This window comes from Oncorhynchus gorbuscha, linkage group LG22 (genome assembly GCF_021184085.1).
Source record: "Oncorhynchus gorbuscha isolate QuinsamMale2020 ecotype Even-year linkage group LG22, OgorEven_v1.0, whole genome shotgun sequence".
NCBI classification, from domain to species: domain Eukaryota; kingdom Metazoa; phylum Chordata; class Actinopteri; order Salmoniformes; family Salmonidae; genus Oncorhynchus; species Oncorhynchus gorbuscha.
Window position 1 is genome coordinate 44,726,069 of NC_060194.1, and position 21,517 is coordinate 44,747,585.

At 46.7% G+C, this 21,517-nt stretch overlaps 1 protein-coding gene across 8 annotated transcripts in view; it reads left to right on the plus strand.

The window, feature by feature from the left end:
- Window positions 1-21,517, plus strand: part of LOC124009295 (receptor-type tyrosine-protein phosphatase F) — a 462,304-nt gene that overhangs the window by 380,168 nt on the left and 60,619 nt on the right. For all 8 annotated transcript variants that reach the window (XM_046320941.1, XM_046320940.1, XM_046320945.1 and 5 more), the window contains one exon: window positions 11,153-11,265. In XM_046320941.1, coding sequence (XP_046176897.1) covers window positions 11,153-11,265 — 113 coding nt within the window. The remainder of the gene's footprint in view (window positions 1-11,152; window positions 11,266-21,517) is intronic.

Sequence of the window (21,517 nt, forward strand, 5' to 3'; positions counted from 1 at the left end):
GAGACTAACCTGTGTCTCCCTGGTATTCCTTTAGAGACTAACCTGTGTCTCCCTCGGCTGGTATTCCTTTAGAGACTAACCTGTGTCTCCCTCGGCTGGTATTCCTTTAGAGACTAACCTGTGTCTCCCTCGGCTGGTATTCCTTTAGAGACTAACCTGTGTCTCCCTCGGCTGGTATTCCTTTAGAGACTAACCTGTGTCTCCCTCGGCTGGTATTCCTTTAGAGACTAACCTGTGTCTCCCTCGGCTGGTATTCCTTTAGAGACTAACCTGTGTCTCTCTCAGCTGGTATTCCTTTAGAGACTAACCTGTGTCTCCCTCGGCTGGTATTCCTTTAGAGACTAACCTGTGTCTCCCTCGGCTGGTATTCCTTTAGAGACTAACCTGTGTCTCCCTCGGCTGGTATTCCTTTAGAGACTAACCTGTGTCTCCCTCGGCTGGTATTCCTTTAGAGACTAACCTGTGTCTCCCTCGGCTGGTATTCCTTTAGAGACTAACCTGTGTCTCCCTCGGCTGGTATTCCTTTAGAGACTAACCTGTGTCTCCCTCGGCTGGTATTCCTTTAGAGACTAACCTGTGTCTCCCTCGGCTGGTATTCCTTTAGAGACTAACCTGTGTCTCCCTCGGCTGGTATTCCTTTAGAGACTAACCTGTGTCTCCTCGGCTGGTATTCCTTTAGAGACTAACCTGTGTCTCCCTCGGCTGGTATTCCTTTAGAGACTAACCTGTGTCTCCCTCGGCTGGTATTCCTTTAGAGACTAACCTGTGTCTCCCTCGGCTGGTATTCCTTTAGAGACTAACCTGTGTCTCCCTCGGCTGGTATTCCTTTAGAGACTAACCTGTGTCTCCCTCGGCTGGTATTCCTTTAGAGACTAACCTGTGTCTCCCTCGGCTGGTATTCCTTTAGAGACTAACCTGTGTCTCCCTCGGCTGGTATTCCTTTAGAGACTAACCTGTGTCTCCCTCGGCTGGTATTCCTTTAGAGACTAACCTGTGTCTCAGTCGGCTGGTATTCCTTTAGAGACTAACCTGTGTCTCCCTCAGCTGGTATTCCTTTAGAGACTAACCTGTGTCTCCCTCGGCTGGTATTCCTTTAGAGACTAACCTGTGTCTCCTGGTATTCCTTTAGGACTGGTATTCCTTTAGAGACTAACCTGTGTCTCCCTCGGCTGGTATTCCTTTAGAGACTAACCTGTGTCTCCCTCGGCTGGTATTCCTTTAGAGACTAACCTGTGTCTCCCTCAGCTGGTATTCCTTTAGAGACTAACCTGTGTCTCCCTCGGCTGGTATTCCTTTAGAGACTAACCTGTGTCTCAGTCGGCTGGTATTCCTTTAGAGACTAACCTGTGTCTCCCTCGGCTGGTATTCCTTTAGAGACTAACCTGTGTCTCCCTCGGCTGGTATTCCTTTAGAGACTAACCTGTGTCTCCCTCGGCTGGTATTCCTTTAGAGACTAACCTGTGTCTCCCTCGGCTGGTATTCCTTTAGAGACTAACCTGTGTCTCCCTCGGCTGGTATTCCTTTAGAGACTAACCTGTGTCTCCCTCGGCTGGTATTCCTTTAGAGACTAACCTGTGTCTCCCTCGGCTGGTATTCCTTTAGAGACTAACCTGTGTCTCCCGGCTCGGCTGGTATTCCTTTAGAGACTAACCTGTGTCTCCCTCGGCTGGTATTCCTTTAGAGACTAACCTGTGTCTCCCTCGGCTGGTATTCCTTTAGAGACTAACCTGTGTCTCCCTCGGCTGGTATTCCTTTAGAGACTTGTGTCTCCCTCGGCTGGTATTCCTTTAGAGACTAACCTGTGTCTCCCTCGGCTGGTATTCCTTTAGAGACTAACCTGTGTCTCCCTCGGCTGGTATTCCTTTAGAGACTAACCTGTGTCTCCCTCGGCTGGTATTCCTTTAGAGACTAACCTGTGTCTCCTCAGCTGGTATTCCTTTAGAGACTAACCTGTGTCTCCTCGGCTGGTATTCCTTTAGAGACTAACCTGTGTCTCCTCAGCTGGTATTCCTTTAGAGACTAACCTGTGTCTCCCTCGGCTGGTATTCCTTTAGAGACTAACCTGTGTCTCCTCAGCTGGTATTTTTAGAGACTAACCTGTGTCTCTCTCAGCTGGTATTCCTTTAGAGACTAACCTGTGTCTCCTATTCCTTTAGAGACTAACCTGTGTCTCTCTCAGCTGGTATTCCTTTAGAGACTAACCTGTGTCTCTCTCAGCTGGTATTCTTTTAGAGACTAACCTGTGTCTCCCTCGGCTGGTATTCCTTTAGAGACTAACCTGTGTCTCCCTCAGCTGGTATCAGAGACTAACCTGTGTCTCCCTAATGGTATTCCTTTAGAGACTAACCTGTGTCTCCCTCAGCTGGTATACCTTTAGAGACTAACCTGTGTCTCCCTCGGCTGGTATACCTTTAGAGACTAACCTGTGTCTCCCTCGGCTGGTATTCCTTTAGAGACTAACCTGTGTCTCCCTAATGACATCCTTTACAGACTAACCTGTGTCTCCCTAATGGTATCCTTTAGAGACTAACCTGTGTCTCCCTAATGGTATTCCTTTAGAGACTAACCTGTGTCTCCCGGCTGGTATTCCTTTAGAGACTAACCTGTGTCTCCCATGGTATACCTTTAGAGACTAAATGACATCACAACCTGTGTCTCCCCTGGTATATTTAGAGACTAACCTGTGTCTCCTCGGCTGGTATTCCTTTAGAGACTAACCTGTGTCTCCCTCGGCTGGTATTCCTTTAGAGACTAACCTGTGTCTCCCTCAGCTGGTATTCCTTTAGAGACTAACCTGTGTCTCCCTCAGCTGGTATTCCTTTAGAGACTAACCTGGTCTCCTTCTGGTATTCCTTTAGAGACTAACCTGTGTCTCCCTTGGTATTCCTTTAGAGACTAACCTGTGTCTCCCTCGGCTGGTATTCCTTTAGAGACTAACCTGTGTCTCCCTCGGCTGGTATTCCTTTAGAGACTAACCTGTGTCTCCCTCGGCTGGTATTCCTTTAGAGACTAACCTGTGTCTCCCTCGGCTGGTATTCCTTTAGAGACTAACCTGTGTCTCCCTCGGCTGGTATTCCTTTAGAGACTAACCTGTGTCTCCTCGGCTGGTATTTAACCTGTGTCCTCCCTCGGCTGGTATTCCTTTAGAGACTAACCTGTGTCTCCCTCGGCTGGTATTCCTTTAGAGACTAACCTGTGTCTCCCTCGGCTGGTATTCCTTTAGAGACTAACCTGTGTCTCCCTCGGCTGGTATTCCTTTAGAGACTAACCTGTGTCTCTCTCAGCTGGTATACCTTTAGAGACTAACCTGTGTCTCCCTCAGCTGGTATTCCTTTAGAGACTAACCTGTGTCTCTCTCAGCTGGTATTCTTTTAGAGACTAACCTGTGTCTCCCTCGGCTGGTATTCCTTTAGAGACTAACCTGTGTCTCCCTCGGCTGGTATTCCTTTAGAGACTAACCTGTGTCTCCCTCGGCTGGTATTCCTTTAGAGACTAACCTGTGTCTCCTGTTCACTCGGAAAGTATTCAGAACTCTTGATTTTTTCCCACATTTTGTTTTGTTACAGCCTTATTATTTTTTATGTGCCTCATCAATCTACACACAAAACCCCCATAATGACATCACAATACCCCATAATGACATCACAATACCCCATAATGACATCACAATACCCCATAATGACATCACAATACCCCATGATGACATCACAATACCCCATAATGACATCACAATACCCCATAATGACATCACAATACCCCATAATGATATCACAATACCCCCATAATGACATCACAATACCCCATAATGACAAAGCAAAAACTGTTTTTTATATATTTTTGCAAATGTCTTTAAAAAATAAATCTGGAAAAACTGAAATATTCCATTTACATAAGAACAGTTATAGTGTCAAACTAATGTAACAATGGAATAGCTGGTTCCATCCCTGCTCCTCACTGTCGCTACGTTAGGACTCTGATCACCATTAACCTTCCTTTCCTCCTCCTCCTCCTCTTCCTCTCTGTCCTCTTCCTCTCTTTCCTCTTCCTCTCTGTCCTCTTCCTCTCTTTCCTCTTCCTCTCTGTCCTCTTCCTCTCTTTCCTCTTCCTCTCTGTCCTCTTCCTCTCTGTCCTCTTCCTCTTCCTCTTTTCCTCTTCCTCTCTTTCCTCTTCCTCTCTGTCCTCTTCCTCTCTGTCCTCTTCCTCTCTTTCCTCTTCCTCTCTTTCCTCTTCCTCTCTGTCCTCTTCCTCTCTTTCCTCTTCCTCTCTGTCCTCTTCCTCTCTGTCCTCTTCCTCTCTTTCCTCCTCCTCCTTCCTCTCTGTCCTCTTCCTCTCTGTCCTCTTCCTCTCTTTCCTCTTCCTCTCTTTCCTCTTCCTCTCTTTCCTCCTCCTCCTCTTCCTCTCTGTCCTCTTCCTCTCTGTCCTCTTCCTCTCTTTCCTCTTCCTCTCTGTCCTCTTCCTCTCTGTCCTCTTCCTCTCTTTCCTCCTCCTCCTCTTCCTCTCTGTCCTCTTCCTCTCTGTCCTCTTCCTCTCTGTCCTCTTCCTCTCTTTCCTCTTCCTCTCTTTCCTCTTCCTCTCTCCTCCTCTCTGTCCTCTTCCTCTCTTTCCTCTTCCTCTCTGTCCTCTTCCTCTCTTTCCTCTTCCTCTCTTTCCTCTTCCTCTCTGTCCTCTTCCTCTCTTTCCTCTTCCTCCTCCTCCTCCTCCTCTGTCCTCTTCCTCTCTGTCCTCTTCCTCTCTGTCCTCTTCCTCTCTTTCCTCTTCCTCTCTGTCCTCTTCCTCTCTTTCCTCCTCCTCTGTCCTCTTCCTCTCTGTCCTCTTCCTCTCTTTCCTCTTCCTCTCTTTCCTCTCTGTCCTCTTCCTCTCTTTCCTCTTCCTCCTCCTCTTCCTCTCTGTCCTCTTCCTCTCTTTCCTCCTCCTCTCTGTCCTCTTCCTCTCTTTCCTCTTCCTCTCTTTCCTCCTCCTCTCTTTCCTCTTCCTCTCTTTCCTCTTCCTCTCTTTCCTCTTCCTCTCTGTCCTCTTCCTCTCTTTCCTCCTCCTCCTCCTCCTCTCTGTCCTCTTCCTCTCTTTCCTCTTCCTCTCTGTCCTCTTCCTCTCTTTCCTCCTCCTCTCTGTCCTCTTCCTCTCTTTCCTCTTCCTCTCTTTCCTCTTCCTCTCTGTCCTCTTCCTCTCTTTCCTCCTCCTCCTCCTCCTCTCTGTCCTCTTCCTCTCTTTCCTCTTCCTCTCTGTCCTCTTCCTCTCTTTCCTCCTCCTCCTCCTCTTCCTCTCTTTCCTCTTCCTCTCTGTCCTCTTCCTCTCTTTCCTCTTCCTCTCTGTCCTCTTCCTCTCTGTCCTCTTCCTCTCTTTCCTCTTCCTCTCTGTCCTCTTCCTCTCTTTCCTCCTCCTCCTCCTCTTCCTCTCTTTCCTCTTCCTCTCTGTCCTCTTCCTCTCTGTCCTCTTCCTCTCTTTCCTCTTCCTCTCTTTCCTCTTCCTCTCTTTCCTCTTCCTCTCTGTCCTCTTCCTCTCTGTCCTCTTCCTCTCTGTCCTCTTCCTCTCTCCTCTCTTCCTCCTCCTCTCTGTCCTCTTCCTCTCTTTCCTCCTCCCCCTCTTTGTTTGAAAGCAGCAAGCAGGAAAGGTGGGTACTTACTATCACATCTGAGCCCTGGCTTCAACTAACTTCCCCTTCCCTCCCCATGTGTTGTCCTGTGATGTTCCCAGATCCTGATTATTCACAAACTCCTGATTTCCTGACCTCCAGAAAATCTATATTACCGTTTTGATATGTCTTGCACACTGTAAAAGATTTGAGTAGTTTTAACTTCAAACGATAAGTTACTTCACAACCTTTTGGACTAGTTTAAGTTATATCACTTCGGTAGATCAAGTTGAGTTTACTATAGTAATATTAGTTGATACAACTCATGTTACACCAACGAGGTAACTCATCTTTTGCTAAGTTGAAACAAGATGTTTCATCATGCATCTTTGTGATGAGGTCTGTGTTGTGGTGAGGTCTGTGTTGTGGTGAGGTCTGTGTTGTGGTGAGGTCTGTGTTGTGGTGAGGTCTGTGTTGTGGTGAGGTCTGTGTTGTGGTGAGGTCTGTGTTGTGGTGAGGTCTGTGTTGTGGTGAGGTCTGTGTTGTGGTGAGGTCTGTGTTGTGATGAGGTCTGTATTGTGTTGAGGTCTGTGTTGTGGTGAGGTCTGTGTTGTGGTGAGGTGAGGTCTGTATTGTGTTGTGATGAGGTCTGTGTTGTGGTGAGGTGAGGTCTGTATTGTGTTGTGATGAGGTCTGTGTTGTGGTGAGGTCTGTGTTGTGGTGAGGTCTGTATTGTGTTGTGGTGAGGTCTGTGTTGTGGTGAGGTCTGTGTTGTGGTGAGGTCTGTGTTGTGGTGAGGTCTGTGTTGTGATGAGGTCTGTGTTGTGTTGAGGTCTGTGTTGTGGTGAGGTCTGTGTTGTGGTGAGGTCTGTGTTGTGGTGAGGTCTGTGTTGTGGTGAGGTCTGTGTTGTGTTGTGGTGAGGTCTGTGTTGTGTTGTGGTGAGGTCTGTGTTGTGGTGAGGTCTGTGTTGTGTTGTGGTGAGGTCTGTGTTGTGTTGTGATGAGGTCTGTTTTGTGGTGAGGTCTGTGTTGTGGTGAGGTCTGTGTTGTGGTGAGGTCTGTGTTGTGGTGAGGTCTGTGTTGTGTTGTGGTGAGGTCTGTGTTGTGTTGTGGTGAGGTCTGTGTTGTGGTGAGGTCTGTGTTGTGTTGTGGTGAGGTCTGTATTGTGGTGAGGTCTGTGTTGTGGTGAGGTCTGTGTTGTGTTGTGGTGAGGTCTGTGTTGTGTTGTGGTGAGGTCTGTGTTGTGTTGTGGTGAGGTCTGTGTTGTGGTGAGGTCTGTGTTGTGTTGTGGTGAGGTCTGTGTTGTGGTGAGGTCTGTGTTGTGTTGTGGTCTGTGTTGTGGTGAGGTCTGTGTTGTGGTGTGATGAGGTCTGTGTTGTGTTGTGATGAGGTCTGCTTTGTGCGAGGTCACCCTCAATCTGAACACACACACCCTTCGAGGTCACCCTCAATCTGAACACACACACCCTTCGAGGTCAGCCTCAATCTGAACACACACACCCTTCGAAGTCACCCTCAATCTGAACACACACACCCTTCGAGGTCACCCTCAATCAGAACACACACACCCATCGAGGTCACCCTCAATCTGAACTCACACACCCTTCGAGGTCACCCTCAATCAGAACACACACACCCTTCGAGGTCACCCTCAATCAGAACACACACACCCTTCGAGGTCGCTGCCAATCAGAACGGTCTGTCTGAGTCTGTCTTGTGTCTGAATGGCACATTGACAGCTAAATGCCAGGTGGTGAGACGAATGCTTTGTTCCAAATGAGACCCTGTTCCCTATATGCTGCACTATGTTTGACCAGGGACCTGAAGTGCACTAGGTGCCATTTGGGATGCTGGATAAAAGTAGTGCACTACTACCTATAGACCCTGGTTAAAGTAGTGCACTACTACCTATAAACCCTGGTTAAAGTAGTGCACTACTACCTATAGACCCTGGTTAAAGTAGTGCACTACTACCTATAGACCCTGGTTAAAGTAGGGCACTACTACCTATAGACCCTGGTTAAAAGTAGGGCACTACTACCTATAGACCCTGGTTAAAAGTAGGGCTCTACTACCTATAGACCCTGGTTAAAGTAGTGCACTACTACCTATAGACCCTGGTTAAAGTAGGGCACTACTACCTATAGACCCTGGTTAAAGTAGTGCACTACTACCTATAGACCCTGGTTAAAGTAGTGCACTACTACCTATAGACCCTGGTTAAAGTAGTGCACTACTACCTATAGACCCTGGTTAAAGTAGTGCACTACTACCTATAGACCCTGGTTAAAGTAGGGCACTACTACCTATAGACCCTGGTTAAAAGTAGGGCACTACTACCTATAGACCCTGGTTAAAAGTAGGGCACTACTACCTATAGACCCTGGTTAAAGTAGGGCACTACTACCTATAGACCCTGGTTAAAGTAGGACACTACTACCTATAGACCCTGGTTAAAGTAGTGCACTACTACCTATAGACCCTGGTTAAAGTAGTGCACTACTACCTATAGACCCTGGTTAAAGTAGGGCACTACTACCTATAGACCCTGGTTAAAGTAGTGCACTACTACCTATAGACCCTGGTTAAAGTAGTGCACTACTACCTATAGACCCTGGTTAAAGTAGTGCACTACTACCTATAGACCCTGGTTAAAGTAGGGCACTACTACCTATAGACCCTGGTTAAAAGTAGGGCACTACTACCTATAGACCCTGGTTAAAAGTAGGGCTCTACTACCTATAGACCCTGGTTAAAGTAGTGCACTACTACCTATAGACCCTGGTTAAAGTAGGGCACTACTACCTATAGACCCTGGTTAAAGAGTGCACTACTGACCCTGTTAAAGTAGTGCACTACTACCTATAGACCCTGGTTAAAGTAGTGCACTACTACCTATAGACCCTGGTTAAAGTAGTGCACTACTACCTATAGACCCTGGTTAAAGTAGTACCCTGGTTAAAGTAGGGCACTACTACCTATAGACCCTGGTTAAAGTAGGGCACTACTACCTATAGACCCTGGTTAAAAGTAGGGCACTACTACCTATAGACCCTGGTTAAAGTAGGGCACTACTACCTATAGACCCTGGTTAAAGTAGGGCACTACTACCTATAGACCCTGGTTAAAGTAGTGCACTACTACCTATAGACCCTGGTTAAAGTAGTGCACTACTACCTATAGACCCTGGTTAAAGTAGTGCACTACTACCTATAGACCCTGGTTAAAGTAGTGCACTACTACCTATAGACCCTGGTTAAAGTAGTGCACTACTACCTATAGACCCTGGTTAAAGTAGTGCACTACTACCTATAGACCCTGGTTAAAGTAGTGCACTACTACCTATAGACCCTGGTTAAAGTAGTGCACTACTACCTATAGACCCTGGTTAAAGTAGTGCACTACTACCTATAGACCCTGGTTAAAGTAGTGCACTACTACCTATAGACCCTGGTTAAAGTAGTATAGACCCTGGTTAAAGTAGTGCACTACTACCTATAGACCCTGGTTAAAGTAGTGCACTACTACCTATAGACCCTGGTTAAAGTAGTGCACTACTACCTATAGACCCTGGTTAAAGTAGTGCACTACTACCTATAGACCCTGGTTAAAAGTAGGGCACTATAAAGGGAGTAAGGTCTCAGTCTGGAGACACCCAGAGTTTGTTCTGGTCTTGGTCAGTGGAGAGAAATAGATGGTTGTCAGAGATCAGCCCAGCCATCACACTGGCTAGCACCTCACTAACCCCTCCCTATGCCCCAGTCTAACCCCTCCCTATACCCCAGACTAACCCCTCCCTATACCCCAGACTAACCCCTCCCTACACACAAAACACACACAAAACACACACACACACACGCACGCACGCACACACACACACACACACACTGTGGCAGGCTTTGAGGAGAGGCATCTCTGAACTTGCAAATGGAGCCGGCCGACACTTCCGCTTCACAAAGCAACACATTTACATTTCACATTTCTGTTCAGGAGGCTAGAAGTGTGTGTGTGTGTGTGTGTGTGTGTGTGTGTGTGTGTGTGTGTGTGTGTGTGTGTGTGTGTGTGTGTGTGTGTGTGTGTGTGTGTGTGTGTGTGTGTGTGTGTGTGTGTGTGTGTGTGTGTGTGTGTGTGTGTGTGTGTGTGTGTGTGTAGGGAGGGGTTAGTCTGGGGTATAGGGAGGGGTTAGTCTGGGGTATAGGGAGGGGTTAGACTGGGGCATAGGGAGGGGTTAGTGAGGTGTTAGTCTGGGGTATAGGGAGGGGTTAGACTGGGGTATAGGGAGGGGTTAGTGAGGGGTTTGTCTGGGGTATAGGGAGGGGTTAGTCTGGGGTATAGGGAGGGGTTAGACTGGGGCATAGGGAGGGGTTAGTGAGGGGTATAGGGAGGGGTTAGACTGGGGTATAGGGAGGGGTTAGTCTGGGGTATAGGGAGGGGTTAGACTGGGGCATAGGGAGGGGTTAGTCTGGGGTATAGGGAGGGGTTAGTCTGGGGTGTAGGGAGGGGTGAGACTGGGGCATAGGGAGGGGTTAGTGAGGGGTTAGTCTGGGGTATAGGGAGAGGTTAGTCTGGGGTATAGGGAGGGGTTAGTCTGGGGTATAGGGAGGGGTTAGTCTGGGGTATAGGGAGGGGTTAGTCTGGGGTATAGGGAGGGGTTAGTCTGGGGTATAGGGAGGGGTTAGTCTGGGGTATAGGGAGGGGTTAGTCTGGGGTATAGGGAGGGGTTAGTCTGGTGTATAGGGAGGGGTTAGTCTGGGGTATAGGGGGGTTAGTCTGGGGTATAGGGGGGTTAGTCTGGGGTATAGGGAGGGGTTAGACTGGGGTATAGGGAGGGGTTAGTCTGGGGCATAGGGAGGGGTTAGTCTGGGGTATAGGGAGGGGTTAGTCTGGGGTATAGGGAGGGGTTAGTCTGGGTCTTTATAGCTCAGTCTATATCATGGTGCAGGTGCAGGCTACACACTATAATTAGCCAGTGTTGTGCCACCCAGCTGATGAGTTAATTACAACGTCTGCCTGTTTCTCCCTAGACAGACTGTTTAGTAGACACACACACACACACACACACACACACTCCAGCTGTCACGATGTTTCTCTACAGACCTCCGTCAGTGCCCAGATGACATGTGGAGAAAACAGGCATTCATGTCTCTCAAATTTAATTCAGCGATAGATAGACCATCTCTTCTAACACACACACACACTATAAATTAATTCAGCGATAGATAGGCCATCTCTTCGACCACACACACACACACACACACACACACACACACACACACACACACACACACACACACACACACACACACACACACACACACACACACACACACACACACTATAAATTAATTCAGCGATAGATAGGCCATGTCTCCGAACACAGACACACACACACACTATAAATGAATGCAGCGATAGACAGGCCATGTCTCCTATCTCGTAAAGAAGATAATGGTGTCTCTAACATACAGCCTTCATGAGAGAACACATGTCTCTTTCCAACTGGCCTTCATTATTTCTGTGTGTGATAATAGTTGTGATCATGGTTAATAACCTTTTCTTGGTTACCCCCCCGCCCCTCTATAGGAAGCGAGCATCTCCCCTCCCCAAAGATGACCACTCAGGAGGGGTGAAGGACTCACTGCTGGGCAACTCTTCCGACCCTGTAGAGATGAGACGACTCAACTACCAGACACCAGGTACTGTATACACACACACACACACACACTACCGAACAAACATACACACCAACACGTGCGCACACACTCACACACATACACACACACACACACACACACACACACACACACACACACACACACACAAAGCACCCCACCCACCCAATGAGGTACAGTAGTTTGTCCACAGAAACACAGCTCAGTGTGAGGACCACTCTACTACCCTGCTGTCTTCAATGACAGGTCTCTTCGCCTGTCCTTCACGTTCTTTCAGGGAGAGGCCATTTTGGGTTCCATGTAGAACCCTCTAAAAAAGGTTTCTATAACCAGAAGGGTTTGGTTAAAGGGTTCTCCTACGGAGACACCCTAGGGGAGAACCAACCGCCCCTTCTCCTTGAAGCCATGCGTAACTAGAAGCATTGTTCGGCAGGAAACAGGATCCCCCGTTATAGTGAATGGGGAAAAAATGGCAATCCTCTTGTCACCAATAATTGCTTCTTGTACACCAGATGTATGTCCAGGAAACCATTTATTTAAAAATCACACACAGACTAAGTAATAAGGGTCATTTATTTGCTCATGGCAGCCTGCACTGCTCCCTGGTCGGCCTTCACCTTGAAATAGTCGATGAGGGGGGGGGGGCAGCACTGAGTTAGCCTGCATCGTCACTTCCTGGAGTAGCTCAAACTGAGCATGTTATATGTCTCCACGCGACGCCATCTTAACCCACTTCATTTGGCTTCAATGGGCCATTGAGTCTTCACCTAGGAATGAGTGGTGTCACGTGATCGATGGCTTTGTCCATTCGTAGATACATACAGTCACTGGGGACAGCAGAATAACCCTTCTTTCAGATAGCACCTTTTATTCTGAGAGTGTAGGAACAAGCTTTTATTCTGAGAGCAGGAACAAGCTTTTATTCTGAGAGTAGGAACAAGCTTTTATTCTGAGAGTGTAGGAACAAGCTTTTATTCTGAGAGTGTAGGAACATGCTTTTATTCTGAGAGTGTAGGAACAAGCTTTTATTCTGAGAGTAGGAACAAGCTTTTATTCTGAGATCTGTATGTAATGAGATTTTAGCCTGCAGCACACCTTACCTGACAACCCAGACTCCTCGCTCCGGGCTAAACGCTACGTCGCGCCCACAGACGACAGTTGACTTTGTTTTTTGTACAACATCCCTCGTCACCACAAAAAGAAAAAAACTTCCAACGATGACGAAGTATGTAACGAACAACAGAGCAGCGGATGTCATCTGGCTACGTAGCTTTCTCCTTCTGACTAGAATACTGATCAACTTCAAACCCACACACTATTATACTCTCTGCTAAGACTCTGACCACCGTTCAATAGAAATAGTTTGGAACCAAACAAAAACCCTGACTGGGGTGTGGCCCAAAAGGCACCCTATTACCTATAAAGCCCTATGGGTCCTGGTCAAACCTAGTGAACTACATAGGCAACAGGAAGCCATTCGGGACACAGCTTAGCTCTCTCATGCAATTTGATAATGGTGGGGCTGCTGAGAGCTGTGTGGTGAATACAGATTCCCAATGCATTGTGGGATTCTCCAGTGGAGCGAGAGTGTTGTCACAGGGCTCACATCACAGCCTCTCCTTTTCTCTACTTCTCCCCCCCCTTCCTCTCCTTTTCCCCTCCCCTTCCTCTCCTTTTCCCCTCCCCTCCCCTTCCTCTCCTTTTCCCCTCCACTTCCTCTCCTTTTCCCCTCCCCTCCCCTTCCTCTCCTTTTCCCCTCTCCTTTTCTCTACTTCTCTCCTCACCCTCTCCTTCTCCCCTCCCCTCCCCTTCCTCTCCTTTTTTCCTCCCCTCCCCTTCCTCTCCTTTTCTCTACTTCTCTCCTCACCCTCTGTTTCTCCCCTCCCCTTCCTCTCCTTTTCCCCTCCCCTTCCTCTCCTTTTCCCCTCCCCTTCCTCTCCTTTTCCCCTCCCCTTCCTCTCCTTTTCTCTACTTCTCTCCTCGCCCTCTGTTTCTCTCCTCCCCTCCCCTTTTCCCCTCCCCTTCCTCTCCTTTTCCCCTTCCCTTCCTCTCCTTTTCCCCTCCCCTCCCCTTCCTCTCCTTTTCCCCTCCCCTTCCTCTCCTTTTCCCTCCCCTTCCTCTCCTTTTCCCCTCCCCTTCCTCTCCTTTTCCCTTCTCTCCTTCCCTCTGTTTTTCCTCCCTCCCCTTCCTCTCCTTTTCCCCTCCCCCTCTCCTTTTCCCCTTCCCTTCCTCTCCTTTTCCCCTCCCTTCCTCTCCTTTTCCCCTCCCCTCCTCTCCCCTTCCTCTCCTTTTCCCCTCCCCTTCCTCTCCTTTTCCCCTCCCCTTCCTCTCCTTTTCCCCTCCTCTTCCTCTCCTTGTCCCCTCCTTTCCTCTCCTTTTCCCTCCCCTTCCTCTCCTTTTCCCCTCCCCTTCCTCTCCTTTTCCTTCTCCCTCACCCTCTGTTTCTCTCCTCCCTCCCCTTCCTCTCCTTTTCCCCTCCCCTTCCTCTCTCCTTTTCCCCTCCCCTTCCTCTCCTTTTCCCCTCCCCTTCCTCTCCTTTTCCCCTCCCCTTCCTCTCCTTTTCTCTACTTCTCTCCTCACCCTCTGTTTCTCTCCTCCCCTCCCTTCCTATCCTTTTCCCTCCCCTTCCTCTCCTTTTCCCCTTCCCTTCCTCTCCTTTTCCCCTTCCCTTCCTCTCCTTTTCCCTTCCCCTCCCCTTCCTCTCCTTTTCCCCTCCCCTTCCTCTCCTTTTCCCCTCCCCTTCCTCTCCTTTTCCCCTCCCCTTCCTCTCCTTTTCCCCTCCCCTTCCTCTCCTTTTCCCCTCCTCTTCCTCTCCTTTTCCCCTCCTCTTCCTCTCCTTTTCCCCTCCTCTTTCTCTCCTTTTCCCCTCCCCTTCCTCTCCGTTTCCCCTCCCCTTCCTCTCCTTTTCACCTCCCCTTCCTCTCCTTTTCTCCTCCCCTCCCCTTCTTCTCCTTTTCCCCTCCCCTTCCTCTCCTTTTCCCCTCCCCTTCCTCTCCTTTTCTCCTCCCCTCCCCTTCCTCTCCTTTTCCCCTCCCCTTCCTCTCCTTTTCCCCTCCCCTGCAATTTTTCTCTCCTTCAATCTCTTCTTAACCCGCTCTCACCCCCCCCGTCTCCTTCTTCTCATCTTCCCTCTCCTCCTCTCCCTCCCCCTCTTTTCGCTTGAGCTCTTTCATTCCGTCACTGGTAATGACTGTTGGTGTCTGATGCCAAGGTGAGTGGAGAGAGTGAACAATGAAGCTGAGAGAAAATGTCATCCCTCTGTCACTCCCTCGCTCTCTGAGGTTATTACACGGCGTACACACACACACACACACACACACACACACACACACACACACACGTACACACACACACACGTACACACGTGCACGTGGACACGCATACACGCACGCGCAAACACACACGCACGCGCACATACACGCACGCGGACACGCACACACACACGCGCACGTACACACACATACACCCACGCGGACACGCGCACGCAGACACACACACGCTAACCCCCTGTGAACCCCGCTCAGGAATTAAACAGGGCTAGGCCCCTCTTCCCCCCGTCCTCTGATCCAGTCCATATCCCCAGCAGTACCCCCTAGTGCCATGCCGCCAGCTGTTAAGACCGAGCTCCGTTCAGAACCAATGAAGGAGATAAGTACAGTAGTGGGCTGGCCTGTAGTGTAGGTCCGTTCCCTATGGATAAACCCCCACTGTCCTAATGTGGCGGTTAAGACAAAAAGAGACAGATGTGAGGAAAAAAACTGATGAGGCATAATGCTCATTCCTGATGGATCACACACACACACACACACACACACACACACACACACACACACACACACACACACACACACACACACACACACACACACACACACACACACACACACACACACACAGAAAAAACACTTTGCTGACTTCTCCTGTCCTGTCTCTAGCAGGCTATTGGGTCTCTGTATCTCTCTCCCTCTCCTCTCTCTCTCTCTCTCTCTCTCTCTCTCTCCCTCTGTCTCTCCCTCTCTCTCTCTCTCTTGCTCTCTCTTGCTCTCTCTTGCTCTCTTTCTCTCTCTCTCTCTGTCTCTCTCTCTCTTGCTCTCTCTCTCTCTCTCTCTCCCTCTGTCTCTCTCTCTTTCTCTCTCACCCTCTCATATTCCTTTCTTCCTTCCTTTATGTATTACTCCTTCATCTTCTCTCTACAGGTCCCAGTACTCAACGCTGTCCCAACACTCCAAGTTAGTCTGTTCTCTCTCCTACTGTCATATGCAGTCACTCTCTCCCCTTCTCCCATCTTCCCACTGCTTTCACTATGGACAGACATTCCTGCCCGCAAGCTTGTAGGCTCAGTGTCTAAGATGGTAGAGGGGAAATATGTAATGTGTGTGTTCCGAGAGGCACCCTATTCTCTATATAGTCCACTACTTTAGACTAAAGCAGTATGGGGGAATAGGGTACCATTTTGGGACTTCACTGGCTCTCTGTATCCATCCCAAGTTGGTCTCAAAGCAACTGGAGTAACATCTGTGAGAGGCTCTTTGACTAGATAGATGGATACAGATGTTAACTAGCATAGATGTTAACTAGCATATATGTTAACTAGCGTAGATGTTAACTAGCGTAGATGTTAACTAGCGTAGATGTTAACTACCGTAGATGTTAACTGGCGTAGATGTTAACTAGCGTAGATGTTAACTAGCGTAGATGTTAACTAGCGTAGATGTTAACTGGCGTAGATGTTAACTAGCATAGATGTTAACTAGCATAGATGTTAACTAGCGTAAATGTTAACTAGCGTAGATGTTAACTAGCATAGATGTTAACTAGTATAGATGTTAACTGGAATAGATGTTAACTAGTGTAAATGTTAACTAGTGTAAATGTTAACTAGCGTAGATGTTAACTAGCGTAGATGTTAACTAGCATAGATGTTAACTAGTATAGATGTTAACTAGTATAGATGTTAACTAGTATAGATGTTAACTAGCATATATCATAACTTGCATAGATGTTAACTGGCATAGCTCTTAACTAGCATAGCTCTTAACTAGCATAGATGTTAACTAGCGTAGATGTTAACTAGCGTAGATGTTAACTAGCATAGATGTTAACTAGCGTAGATGTTAACTAGCGTAGATGTTAACTAGCGTAGATGTTAACTGGCGTAGATGTTAACTGGCGTAGATGTTAACTAGCGTATATGTTAACTAGCATAGATGTTAACTAGAATAGATGTTAACTAGCATAGATGTTAACTGGAATAGATGTTAACTAGCGTATATGTTAACTAGTGTAAATGTTAACTAGTGTAAATGTTAACTAGTGTAAATGTTAACGTAGATGTTAACTAGTATAGATGTTAACTAGTATAGATGTTAACTAGCATATATCATAACTTGCATATATTTTCACTACCATAGCTCTTAACTTGCATAGATGTTAACTGGCATAGCTCTTAACTAGCATAGCTCTTAACTAGCATAGATGTTAACTAGCATAGATGTTAACTAGCGTAGATGTTAACTTGCATATATCTTAACTAGCGTAGATGTTAACTAGCATATATCTTTACTAGCATAGCTCTTAACTTGCATAGATGTTAACTAGCATAGATGTTAACTAGCATATATCTTTACTAGTATAGCTCTTAACTTGCATAGATGTTAACTTGCAGAGATGTTAACTAGCATACTTTTAACTAGCATATATCTTTACTAGCATAGCTCTTAATTTTTTATATCTTAACTTGCATAGATGTTAACTAGTATAGCTCTTAACTAGCAAAACTCTTAACGTGCATAGCTCTTAACTAGCAAAGATGTTAACTTGCATAGATGTTAACCAGCATGTATCTTAACTTGCATATATATTTACTAGCATAGCTCTTAACTAGCATATATCTTAACTTGCATAGATGTTAACTAGCATAGATGTTAACTAGCATAGAACGTGCTCTCCGCTTAAGTGAAAACATGGCCATAAAATAACTGACTTCCACAAAACACACTCCATCGTACAATCACACACCCCCGCCTCATGCTAAGGTGCTGTGGAGCCCCGCCTCATGCTAAGGTGCTGTCTGCCTTGCTAGTGCTGTGGGGCCATTCATGCTAAGGTGCTGTGTTATGCTAAGGTGCTGTGGAGCCCCCTCATGCTAAGGTGCTGTGGAGCCCCGCTATTTGCTGTGGAGCCCCGCCTCATGCTAAGGTGCTGTGGAGCCCCGCCTCATGCTAAGGTGCTGTGGAGCCCCGCCTCATGCTAAGGTGCTGTGGAGCCCCGCCTCATGCTAAGGTGCTGTGGAGCCCCGCCTCATGCTAAGGTCCTGTGGAGCCCCCGCCTCATGCTAAGGTGCTGTGGAGCCCCGTCTCAGAGCTCCCTGGTGTTACATGATTCTAAATGGTGCCATGTTCTTCTGGGGTATGGAAGGCCAGTGGTAGCAGTCTATGTTAGCCCATCAGGGTTCAGTGTTGCAGCTAGGGTGCCACCCATGAGGGTTCAGTGTTGCAGCTATGGTACCACCCACGAGGGTTCAGTGTCTGTTAGTGTCCATTAGGGCTCAGTGTTATGTCTATGGTAGCACCCATTAGGGCTCAGTGCTATTTCTATGGTAGCACCCATTAGGGCTCAGTGTTACGTCTATGGTAGCACCCATTAGGGCTCAGTGTTATGTCTATGGTAGCACCCATTAGGGCTCAGTGTTATGTCTATGGTAGCACCCATTAGGGCTCAGTGTTACGTCTATGGTAGCACCCATTAGGGCTCAGTGTTATGTCTATGGTAGCACCCATTAGGGCTCAGTGTTACATCTATGGTAGCACCCATTAGGGCTCAGTGTTATGTCTATGGTAGCACCCATTAGGGCTCAGTGTTATTTCTATGGTAGCACCCATTAGGGCTCAGTGTTATGTCTATGGTAGCACCCATTAGGGCTCAGTGTTACTCAGTGTTTAGGGCTCAGTGTTACGTCTATGGTAGCACCCATTAGGGTTCAGTGTTGCAGCTATGGTAGCACCCATTAGGGCTCAGTGTTATGTCTATGGTAGCACCCATTAGGGCTCAGTGTTATGTCTATGGTAGCACCCATTAGGGCTCAGTGTTATGTCTATGGTAGCACCCATTAGGGCTCAGTGTTGCAGCTATGGTAGCACCCATTAGGGCTCAGTGTTATGTCTATGGTAGCACCCATTAGGGCTCAGTGTTATGTCTATGGTAGCACCCATTAGGGCTCAGTGTTATGTCTATGGTAGCACCCATTAGGGTTCAGTGTTGCAGCTATGGTAGCACCCATTAGGGCTCAGTGTTACGTCTATGGTAGCACCCATTAGGGCTCAGTGTTATGTCTATGGTAGCACCCATTAGGGCTCAGTGTTACGTCTATGGTAGCACCCATTAGGGCTCAGTGTTATGTCTATGGTAGCACCCATTAGGGCTCAGTGTTACGTCTATGGTAGCACCCATTAGGGCTCAGTGTTATGTCTATGGTAGCACCCATTAGGGCTCAGTGTTATGTCTATGGTAGCACCCATTAGGGCTCAGTGTTATGTCTATGGTAGCACCCATTAGGGTTCAGTGTTGCAGCTATGGTAGCACCCATTAGGGTTCAGTGTTGCAGCTATGGTAGCACCCATTAGGGCTCAGTGTTACGTCTATGGTAGCACCCATTAGGGCTCAGTGTTATGTCTATGGTAGCACCCATTAGGGCTCAGTGTTACGTCTATGGTAGCACCCATTAGGGCTCAGTGTTATGTCTATGGTAGCACCCATTAGGGCTCAGTGTTACGTCTATGGTAGCACCCATTAGGGCTCAGTGTTATGTCTATGGTAGCACCCATTAGGGCTCAGTGTTATGTCTATGGTAGCACCCATTAGGGCTCAGTGTTATGTCTATGGTAGCACCCATGAGGGTTCAGTGTTGCAGCTATGGTACCACCCATGAGGGTTCAGTGTTGCAGCTATGGTACCACCCATCAGGGTTCAGTGTTGCAGCTATGGTAGCACCCACGAGGGTTCAGTGTTGCAGCTATGGTAGCACCCATTAGGGCTCAGTGTTACGTCTATGGTAGCACCCATTAGGGCTCAGTGTTACGTCTTAAAGTAATCTTCTTTGAACTGCTATATACAGTCTTTAATATAGCATGTGAATGTAAGATATCATGTGTAATTAAGGTAGCATGTGCATTTAATATAGGATGTGTATTTAAGAAAGCATGTGAATTTAAGCACGCATGTGTATTTAAGATAGCATTTTATTTTATTTTTTATTTCACCTTTATTTAACCAGGTAGGCTAGTTGAGAACAAGTTCTCATTTGCAACTGCGACCTGGCCAAGATAAAGCATAGCAGTGTGAGCAGACAACACAGAGTTACACATGGAGTAAACAATTAACAAGTCAATAACACAATAGGAAGAAAAAAAAAGTGGAGTCTATATACATTGTGTGCAAAAGACATGAGGAGGTAGGCGAATAATTACAATTTTGCAGATTAACACTGGAGTGATAAATGATCAGATGATCATGTACAGGTAGAGATATTGGTGTGCAAAAGAGCAGAAAAGTAAATACATAAAAACAGTGTGGGGATGAGGTACGTGAAAATGGGTGGGCTATTTGCAGCTTAAATGTGTATTTAAGAAAGCATGTGTATTTAAGAAAGCATGTGCATTTAACATAGCATGTGTATTTAACATAGCATGTGAATTTAACATAGCATGTGAATTTAATATATCATGTGAATTTAACATAGCATGTGAATTTAACATAGCATGTGAATTTAACATAGCATGTGAATTTAATATAGCATGTGAATTTAACATAGCATGTGAATTTAATATAGCATGTGAATTTAATATAGCATGTGAATTTAACATAGCATGTGAATTTAACATAGCATGTGAATTTAACATAGCATGTGAATTTAATATAGCATGTGAATTTAACATAGCATGTGAATTTAATATAGCATGTGAATTTAATATAGCATGTGAATTTAACATAGCATGTGAATTTAACATAGCATGTGAATTTAACATAGCATGTGAATTTAACATAGCATGTGAATTTAACATAGCATGTGAATTTAATATAGCATGTGAATTTGTAAGTCGCACTGGATAAGAGCGTCTGCTAAATGACTTAAATGTAAATGTAAATTTAATATAGCATGTGAATTTAACATAGCATGTGAATTTAACATAGCATGAATTTAACATAGCATGTGAATTTAACATAGCATGTGAATTTAATATAGCATGTGAATTTAACATAGCATGTGAATTTAATATAGCATGTGAATTTAACATAGCATGTGAATTTAACATAGCATGTGTTTTTAACATAGAATGTGAATTTTTGTAGCATGTGAATTTAACATAGCATGTGTTTTAAGATGGCATGTGAATTTGGAACAGTTTTGGGCAGTTAATTTAGGCGCACGTTTGATGTTTTGCAGTGTGATTTAGGTAGTTCTGATGTTTTGTGGCAGTGTGATTTAGGGCACGTTCTGATGTTTTGTGGCAGTGTGATTTAGGTAACGTTCTGATGTTTTGTGGCAGTGTGATTTAGGGCACGTTCTGATGTTTTGTGGCAGTGTGATTTAGGGCACGTTCTGATGTTTTGTGGCAGTGTGATTTAGGGCACGTTCTGATGTTTTGTGGCAGTGTGATGTATAGGTAGTCTCCTCGCGGCAGTGTGATTTAGGGCACGTTAATGCCGATTTAATTGACACAGTGTGTATAGGCACGTTCTGATGTTTTGCGGCAGTGTGATTTAGGGCACGTTCTGATGTTTTGCGCGTCTCTCGGGCGACTACGTGTGTCCTTTTCAGTTGGAATGTGTGACACATCAGGCAAGTTTTCAGAAACCCATTTAAGTGCAAAGGGAGCCTTGCCAAGTTCAGAGGAGCGGGGAATTTGTGTCGGTAGATTAGCCATAAATCATCCAATAGCCCAGAATGAGGATTCTAAGGGTTCTGCGTCATCAGTGGCACCGTATTCCCTATATTCCCCCATAGGGCCCTGGTCAAAAGTAGTGCACTAGAATAGGAATAGGGTGCCATTTGGGACAAATCCCTAGAGCGCCATGGGGGTGTTTTCAGGGTGTGTGTGTGTGTCCCCATCTCCCTCACTAGGATTATACCCTGCCACCACTGTAAGGACATCTATTGTGGGAAGTGGAAATAAGTTTGCTAGTGACCGACGGGGAGTTTAGAGCTGTAGTGAAGTGACAGTGTGACTGATGTGGTGAGACTTCTGGCTGTTTTCTGTCTGGATCCCACCGGTCTACT